Raw genomic sequence first — 9,851 nt, forward strand, 5'->3', positions numbered from 1 at the left:
CGCTGTCAGCCGATAGTTCTCTAATTACCGCTTTGTAAAGCGCTCGCTCCTCTGCTGTCCCCACCACCTATCTCTCTCGATCCACTGGTTTTCTTACCAAGAGCTACGTGCTCCTAACTTATTTATTCGAAAGAAACGGAAGAGAAAGGATCGCGAAATAGAAAGCAAAAGACAGAAAGATACGGAGTGCAGACCAGAAGAACGGGTTGCAAACTAATCTAAAACTTACTCATTTACACTAAACTGACTTTATTCTGTGACTGTTAAATAAACTAACCATTTACAAACTAAAAACTGGAAGCTTCAGTCACCCCGATAGCAGTTAAAAAATCTAAACTTAAACATTGGTCCTTCGAGCCGGATAAAAATCGAGGTGAGTGAAGTCTTACAACAATCCAATTACAACAATTAATTACAATCGGCTTAAACTAATCGGATTAACGGCGAAAAATTAACGGTTGTCCTTGACCGGGCGCGTGGAGATAAACACCTGGCATAAACTCGTCGCTCACCTGTGTATATTTTTTGCCCTGAAACAGTGGAGAAGTTCGTTACAAAGCAGCTCGATTTGTTCAAACGTATTTCATCGACGCACAGTGTGACGGATCGCCAATCTAGCTGGACAAAATTCGAAATGAACGGAATGTACTTTATTTATCAGTTAATATACTTGGAATCATATCAAATATGAATAGTAATCACACTTTTATAAAAATTATTCTATTTTTGATAATTATACAATATACTTTGAACTATTCATAACTGAGTAATAAAATATTGATCACGGGTGGTTCGTAATGTATGCATGCAATAGTTAATTAAAAGATATTTTTGTTATGTACTTACGATATCATTGTTTATAAACTACTCATTATCCGAAGCATTTGAAACATCTGCTTCCGAGTCACTACTGATTGCCGGTAATGATTCTTTTAAGAGATGTGAGATATCCGATGTTCTATTGCTTGTAAAATATTTCTTTCTATGTTTTGTAACTGCTGGATCTGACGTTATTAATAACATATGGATTAGGTCAGTCATTGTGTTTTCCCGTGAAGATTTCCTGCTGTGGTTACTACGGAATCTTCTGCAATCTTTATGCCTCGCTTCTTGTGCCTCTTCTGAAAGCTGGCCCATAGGTAGCAGTGCAGAATTTATAATTTCGGCACCATGTAATAGCAATTTGTGCACTGAGACGGGCATGCAGTACCACGAATAATATTTAATATACAGTTCTGCTGTTTCTTTCGTGTAATCGCTAAATGCACTTATATTAATTTCACATCCGCTTGAAATTGCACGTAAAATAATCGCAAATCTATTTATTAAGTCTTTATTAATTCCTGTTATGTCTGCGGATGTATCTGGATCAGCAAAGAAACGTCTAGCCGTGTTCCCATCATTTGTGTTTCCGCTGCCTTGTTTTGTGCGATCCACGATTAACCCCATACGTATTCGAAATTGTTTTTGAATTTCTGTTTTTCTATTATTAACTATTTCTTTCTCATTCTCATTCCTGATTTGCCATTTCTTAACATCCAGTCGATATGACACATGGAGTAGACACTCGAAGCATCTAATCCATGTATGTAATACAGATAATCCAAATTCATATTTCGAAACATCTGCATTTTCTGATGCTTGTTTCATGTTTATTGCATTCATCATTTTTGGCGTAGCACCACATATGTAGCATCTTTGAGATGCAGTTCCAGTTAAACTGTTGCAGATTTTTGTGTCCACCATTGTAAATAATAAACGATGTTGTATTATAATACGTATTTCTCCGATTTTAATTATTGTTGGGACTAAGTTTTCTATTTGATTGTCAATTTTCATTTTTTCCGTGTTAATTAATTCTACAGATTCTTTTGCGAATATTAATTTTATTGGTCTGCAGTATCGTGTGGATGATGGTTGAGGATTTTTCCAAACGATTTGTATTCCATCTGTTAACTTTAACGGAACCATTGAAACAAGAAATAAATCATTGTCCTCGCGAAAATTGATGTCTGCAGTATTAATTTTTTGCTTGTAGATGCTATGGCCCGAACTACCATCGCATCCCCATTTATAAAATAACGTTAATGTTTCTTCGGTTTCAATGTTATTAAGTATTTCTTGATGTGCTAGAATTAAACGTGTGCATGTATGATCCAAAAGAGCCTGTAATTCTATTTCTGCTGTAGTCTCTGTGATGGTGATTGATTCTTTGCGCGGATAGCAATTTTTTTTAGCTTGTGCTACCTTAAAATAACTAGGATATATCTTTGCGTTTCTTTGCTTTGCTTGCGAATATATTAAACGATATTGATGGGACGTCATTTTTGCATCTACGTATAATGCTAGTGCTTCCTCAGGAGTATATGGTATTATTTCTTTTTGTGGTAAATTGTAATTTTTTTTTACTTTGCTGACTCCTTCTGGAGAAGTCGTAATTTTTTTCAAAATCGTAGCTGCATCTCTTTTTCCTTTTTTACGCAAGCTGATTTCCGCCGCAAAACATAATTCTTCACTAGACGCCATATCTAAAATATTTTGAACTTTTCGTTTTTTACTTTTTTCACTGCTGTCTTCAAAATTTTTTGTAGGACGACCAATAAGTGTTGTAGGTTCTACTGCTGATCCAGACGTGCTTGATGTATTAACAATTAGATCCGCAAAATTAATATTTCCACGTAACCATTTCTCTTCATTCCTTAAAAATGCATGGTATGTGCGTTTATTTAACTTCCACTTGCTAACTAACTGAGAACACAAGGATTTAACACTTTTCTTGATTAAATCTACACTATTTTGTTCAGATATTTCCCCCAAAACATTTAAAATGTACTTCAAAACATTTTCCCGTCTTTTCGATAAATCTTCCTCGTGTCTCCAAATCTTAAAGAGATCTCTTCGAGAAATAATCCATGCTACAATAGATTAAATAATGATTACTTGATATTTTTGAAATACTATACGACTTTTGGGTATATATTACTACAATACATGATACATTCTACAGTACTGTATATATGTACGATTATATAGAATATACAAAATATAATATAATATGTATAGAATATACATGTGTAAACTTACCGTTGGTACCCATGATATTTATAAAAATAGGATAATAAAAACAAAAAGAAAAAACTTTATAATAATGAAAACGAGAAACCACACAAGAGAATATTATTGCACGCTGTTCACTGCTAGACTGAAAAAATCCGTTAAAAAATATGAACGTAGACTGTATGAAACTTGTCATTGTTTATTTCTTTATATATACAATTGATATTATTGGAATACACATGTATACATATACATTGTCAAACGTGCTCCTATTCCCTAAATGCAAGTGGCGAGCGTTCCGCTGAGGTTCATGTGTTTCACGGAGCAACCACACCGCTTAATAAAAATTGAAATATTTTTACGTACGGCACCTCTCGGCACCTAAAATTGATAAGATCTTGTAGCTAATGAATCATAGAATACATTACTACAACAAATAATACCAGCCAGCATCAACCGCATTTTGTAGATCTACGTAAATTCATTTTCTTTTAACGGTATAGAAATTATTTTCATAAAAGTAAGACAGTAAAAAATAAATTTATTGAAAAATAATAAAACATTCTATTATTACATCTGAAAATACAGTCTTTTGTGAATAATATTTGACAAAAAATACAACATTATTCGATTAATAGACTTTAACACACAACATTTCTTGTAATACATAATTTAGGCTTACGTCAGCCTATAAAATAGACCTATAGAATCGCTAACTTTGGATAGGTGTCACGGTCATTATACTTCGTGAAATTAATTTATAAGCGTAATTTTCCTGGTTCTAGACCTTTTTCAACAACCTCTAGTGAAAATTACAAAATTCTGTGATAGTCACTAAAATGACTTTTGTCCAGCTGGATTGGCGATCCGTGACACTGTGCGACGGTGGAAAATATGAAAAATCTGGGTGCAGCTAAAATAACCAAAGGAGTGGTTAAATCTCGCTTGGAGCTCTTGGAAAGAAACTGGAATACATTTTCCGAGACGCACGATCAACTCCTTGACGCGTTTGCAGCAACCGAAAAGGACAGTCCGTATTTCAAAAAGGACTACATGGGCGCTGGCGAAGAGGCGTACGTTCAACAAAAGGCAATATTGCTGGATCAATTGAAGGAAAAGCTAGCCGAAAACTCTGCAGGTAAGACCGAATCATCTCATGGAACTTCAACTCTCCGGTCTTTACCTAAAATCACGCTGCCTAGCTTTTCCGGTGATTACAACAGCTGGTCGAACTTTCGCGATCTATTTCAATCTTTAATCATTGATAATGACGCTCTCTCTCTCGTCGAAAAGCTACATTATCTGAAAATAAGCTTATCTGGTGAGCCAGCTCAATTACTGCAAAATATACCGATGACCGGTGATAACTTTGAACGGGCTTGGAACTCAATTACGCAACGCTATCAAAACTTACGAGTCCTGATTACCTCTCAACTGGCATCCATAACGGCACTTCCTCCGATGAAAAGAGAATCGTCGCGAGACCTGAAAGAACTTCTTCACGGCACAACGGACGCCGTCCAAGCTCTGGAGGCCATGAAGCGACCAGTCCAACACTGGGATGACTGGCTCGTCTTCATAACCGCCGAAAAACTGGATTCCAAAACAAGAATGGGATGGGAAACAGCCATTGGATCAACATTAGATCCTCCAACGCTTGCACAATTAACGACGTTTCTCACCTCAAAACTGCGAGCCTTGGAAGCTGTGGAAGGAGCATCCGGTTCATCAGCAACGACTACGAACCCAATCGAAGCTCAGAAGCAAGGGAAGAGGACGTCCGTCAACTCCACGCTTCGTCTCAAGGCGCACGCGACGCACACCGCTGGAGAAGGATCTCGAAAGTGCCTCATTTGTCAAAAGGACCACTTCATTCTGTTTTGCCCGACCTTCAAGGGGATGAATCCGCGTGAGAGAAAGCAACTGGTAACAGAAAAGCGACTGTGTTATAATTGTTTGGCTCCACACTCTTCACAAGCTTGTAAGTCTACTAAGCGGTGCCAAGTTTGCGTTGGTAAGCATCATACCTCTCTTCATTCTACTTTTGAACAATCTTCTGCTGCTCGCTCTTCTCTTTCCAAACAGGTGCCAGACTCGAGTCGCGAGACGATCGACGATCCGCAACAGGAGCCATCCGCTTCAATTTTTGAAAAGGTTACACATTGCGCAATGACTTCCTGCTCCGTAACCTCCGCTGTATCGGTCATACTTGCTACCGCGGAACTAATGCTAGTGTCCGACCAGGGAAGGAGAGTGGTAGTGAGAGCTTTAATCGATCCTTGCTCAGAGGTTTCTTTGATGGAGGAGAGCGTGGCTCAGATTCTAAATCTAAAGCGGGTACTTGATAAAATTCCGGTTATTGGCGTCGGAAAGACGCAAACTTACACGAAAGGTAGGGTCTCTCTTCGCATATTTTCTCGCGTGGACCAAACTATATCGTATCGCCTCTCGGCATACGTTCTTCCAAAACTATCGTCCTACCAAGCGGCGAAATCTTCGTGTCCTTCCACACTAGCTCATTTGGAGGGATTAGAACTGGCCGACCCTAACTTTCTTTCTTCGCGGCATATTAATCTAATCTTGGGAGCGGATATTTACGCTCAAATAATAAGAGCGGGCCTAAAACAAGGCCCACCTAACACTCCAATTGCTCAAGCCACCTCACTTGGGTGGATTTTAACTGGGCCGTTAAGGCACTCTACCAACTCAAACAACAATACTAATCTAGCTATCTCGTTGCAGTGTTTCATGCGAGAATCGGATCTGGTTAAGACGCTTACTCGCTTTTGGAAAATTGAGGAAATTCCCTCAAAATCTAATCTGTTAACCGAGGAGGAAAAAATGTGTGAGGATCACTTTGTAAAAACACATAGGCGAGAAAAATCTGGAAGGTATGTCGTTTGTTTACCTTTTAAATCTTCGCCTTCGGAACTAGGCGAAAGCAAGGAAGCCGCAAGAGCTCTCCTCTCAAAACTTGAAAAACGCTTTCAACGCGATGTCGATCTTCAAAAAGCCTATTGCGATTTCTTGTCTGAATACGAAGACCTCGGTCACATGGAGCGCATCCCTGAACCGATAAAAATTCAAAAATCAGCCTATTATCTGCCGCATCACGGCGTGCTACGAGAATCAAGTTCAACTACAAAACTGAGAGTAGTCTTTAACGCGTCGCTTAAAACTTCAACGGGTGTTTCTTTAAACGACCTGGTTCACACAGGTCCCAATCTTCTTCCCGAAATCTTCTCTATACTCTTAAAATGGCGCAAGCACGCCATAGTTTTCTCAGCGGACGTTGAAAAAATGTACCGCCAAATTCGGGTGGATGAGAAGGACTGTGATTACCAGAGAATCGTTTGGAGAAGCAACGCTAATCAACCGGTAACAAGCTATCGTCTTTTAACAGTAACTTACGGGACTGCGTGCGCTCCATATCTTGCAATTCGGACGCTCAAACAACTGAGTAGGGACGAAGAGGAGGCATATCCACTGGCAGCTCAATGCCTCCGAAACGACGTTTACGTTGATGACGTAATTTCGGTGTCAGATAATCTGGAAGAGGCCAGTCAGCTTCAGCAACAATTAATCGAGTTGTTGAGGGCGGGCGGCTTCAAACTGCGGAAATGGACTTCAAACAATTCTGAACTTTTAAGCAAGCTGCCAGCGGATTATGTCGCCTCCTCTTCCGACCGATCATGTAACTTCGACAGTGTCTCATCACTTCTGGGTCTGAAATGGAACACTGCCTCGTACTGCTTTTTGTTTTCTACTCGGCCACGGTCAGATACTCAATTTGTCACTAAAAGAATGGTATTTAGCGAGATAGAGGGTCTCTACGACCCCTTGGGTCTTTTAGCTCCGGTGGTCACTCTGGCAAAAATCTTCATGCAATCATTATGGCTTTCAAACTTAAACTGGGATGATCCGCTTTCGGATCAACTACAAACACTCTGGATAAATTTCCATGCGAAGTCTTATGGCCGCGTACTTACGTTATGTGTATTATTTCATTCATTCTACCCCTACCAGCACCACGAATCCGTCGTTCTTTGATGTTTCCGAACATAGAAAAGGATAGCGCAAGAAGGATAAACAAAGAGAGAAAGACTCACAAGCACAACATTTAACCCAATATTATGCTATTAAATGTTGACCGATTTATATTGTGTTTAGCTTCATTTTAATCAGAAAAATCTTCTCCACATGATAGTGAAATTTTTATTAATAAAAAGTACAAAATAAAAAACTTTATTCTGTGCATTAGTATGGTCACATTGACACGGGGCATTTAAATGAAGGTAATAAATCCCGGTTTTAGTCCCTCTTTCGTCTTTAGCTACTGACTCTTTCTAATCAGTGTTTACTGACTAGGCAATCAAATTTGAAAAATGATTCTCCTATTCCATAACAGTTGCGGAGTGGACCGGCAATAATTATGTACATTTATCGAGTTTTCACTGTATATGGTGCAAGTTTTATAATTCATTTTTCTGGCATACCATTTCAAGTATTCCATCTGTAATTTAATTGATGAAAAAAACATGATTATAAATATGAATAAAAAAGTTTGATGGTTGCACACATTAGTACATGTATTGTTTCATTCTCGAACCTCTTTCTCTCTCGAACGCCCTATTCTTTTCTATGTCTGGCAGGAATCAAAATCCACTTATTTTTATGTATACTTAATAATAAAATATTTCAAAATTATTTTCATACGTTATTAAATGATTATTGTGTATTCTTATGTGATTAATAATTAAAAAAAAAATTGTTTTATGACAAAAAATAGAATTGTACATTCATGGGGCGCGAACTCGTGACAAAAAAGTTTCCACCGGTTTCATAGTCGGACACTTTACCGACTTATCCATCGGCGACGTTGAAAAAGTTTCTAATATTTTAGAGGATAAGGTGCGTAATTTTCAATTATTTATAATAACTTCACTCTCTCCATTCAGATTTTACTGCATCCAGTGCAAAAATGTTCGAAATCACATAATGCACTAAGTGTGTAAAGGAAATGTAGAAATTGAAAGTATTTCTCATGTTATCGCACGAAATATGTCGAAAATATCGGTTTTTGATTTTTTTCGGTTTGACGCACCAGAATGAAAAATCTGAAAAAAATTGAGGACGCCAGTTATGCTAATATCTAACTACTGTAAAAGTAAAAATCTAGTGTCTCGAAAGCTTCTACCCGAAATCTCTATTTTTCGACTTTTTTTTGCGTTTTTGATTTTTCACGCCTAGCATTTGCAACCGAAAAATCTGAGAAAATTCACAATCATAAAGAAACATGGCTAGAATATTCTAGAATTTTTTCAGATTTTTTGAATGCCATTAAATAGGTAAAATATGGCAAAAACTACTTTTTCTTTCTTACCCTGTAACTACCCTCCCGGTTGAGGTACAGGGTTGAAACTTGGTGTACCATGGTTTTTTGGGATATGCTATCGAATGGTGCATTGCGAAGCAAATTCGGCTCAAGGGCACTTTTGACCATCTTATCCTACTATACCCTTTAGAGTTTTGATAATCGTATCTAGAGTCGCGTCACTAATTAATTTATTTTCCTTTGTATTTTATTTTAGGACGAATTATTTTGTAACTAATAATCTGAATTTTCTTTCATTGTTACTTTCCTTTGTATTTTCTAATCTAGGGCGTACTCACTGTACTTAATTAATTTAATTATTATCTTTTGTATTTCAAGAGCAGGGCGCAACATTTGTACATACATCAATTACGATAAATCTTTATATTATTTTCATTACATTTTATATTACTTACATTTTTATATAATTCAAATAGTTACTTACCTTTTTATATATATATATTATAAACAAACACATCATATTTTCTTGAATAAACATACTCACTACATATTTTTGAGAAAGGAATTAACGTTGGATTTCACTTCATTACCGCGTGCCACCCGAACCTATGATCCCTTCATTATATTATTACGAGTCGCCTTCTTATAGGGAGCCGCTCTCCCTACGCGTCGGTGCAGTAGCGTACTCGCGATAATAATTCCGGGACGTTACAATAGCATAAACATGTTTATTATTTTTCAAAGCATTTTAACACTGTTGATTGCACTTTCTTCCGCCTTTTCATATCTCCATTTATGTGATGATAAACCCGCAGTATTTTATCCAAGTATCTGTTAACTTGCATGCTTCGATCCATGTCTGGATCAAAAAAGTCCCGCAAGCCTAGCATTACTTGAATTTTTGTTTGCATTAAATGCGACCTGGTATCATTATAAAATTCGCACTAAATTGAATATCGTACTATGTGAACTAGCATTAATCGAAACATACCTGTATACTGGTTTTCGGTCGATGCGACATATGTATAGAAACAGTAAAGAATAGGCGACTGCATTCTGACCCATACACCGCCAGAGTAGACGGTAGAATACACGTAGGCATACGTAGAATTCAATGTAGTAGTAACAATAGTTTTTCACGAATATCTCGGAAACTAAAGCTATCAGTTGATTATGCATAATAAAAAAGTTCTTCAGCATCATGCCCCCGAAAACATATTAAAGGGTCATTGAAACCAACTTATGTTGAGATTAGAAGTGTTACGTTGCGCGTTGCGTGAGCGCGCAACGTAAAAGAAAAAAAGAGAATAATAATGAATGTGAATGAAATTATTCTTACTTTTGGGCGATGAGAAAGGTATCGCTGCCACCAGTTCTGACCGCGTATGACGCGGAAGCGTCCTCTACGGTCAGAACGAAATTAAAAGACGGAAAATTAGATAGTGTTTATTTCCGTTGG

The 9,851-nt window shown here is 37.5% G+C and overlaps 1 protein-coding gene across 1 annotated transcript; it reads left to right on the forward strand.

Moving 5' to 3' along the window:
- The first annotated feature begins 3,558 nt into the window (after positions 1-3,558).
- Positions 3,559-5,921, forward strand: LOC117611027 (uncharacterized). The gene is made up of 2 exons (XM_034338914.2): positions 3,559-5,449; positions 5,800-5,921. The coding sequence occupies exons 1-2, from the start codon at positions 3,952-3,954 to the stop codon at positions 5,826-5,828; spliced, it is 1,527 nt and encodes a 508-aa protein (XP_034194805.2). The 5' UTR covers positions 3,559-3,951; the 3' UTR covers positions 5,829-5,921.
- Positions 5,922-9,851: the final 3,930 nt, after the last annotated feature.

This window comes from Osmia lignaria, chromosome 2, assembly GCF_051020975.1.
Source record: "Osmia lignaria lignaria isolate PbOS001 chromosome 2, iyOsmLign1, whole genome shotgun sequence".
In the NCBI taxonomy this organism is placed as follows: Eukaryota; Metazoa; Arthropoda; class Insecta; order Hymenoptera; family Megachilidae; genus Osmia; species Osmia lignaria.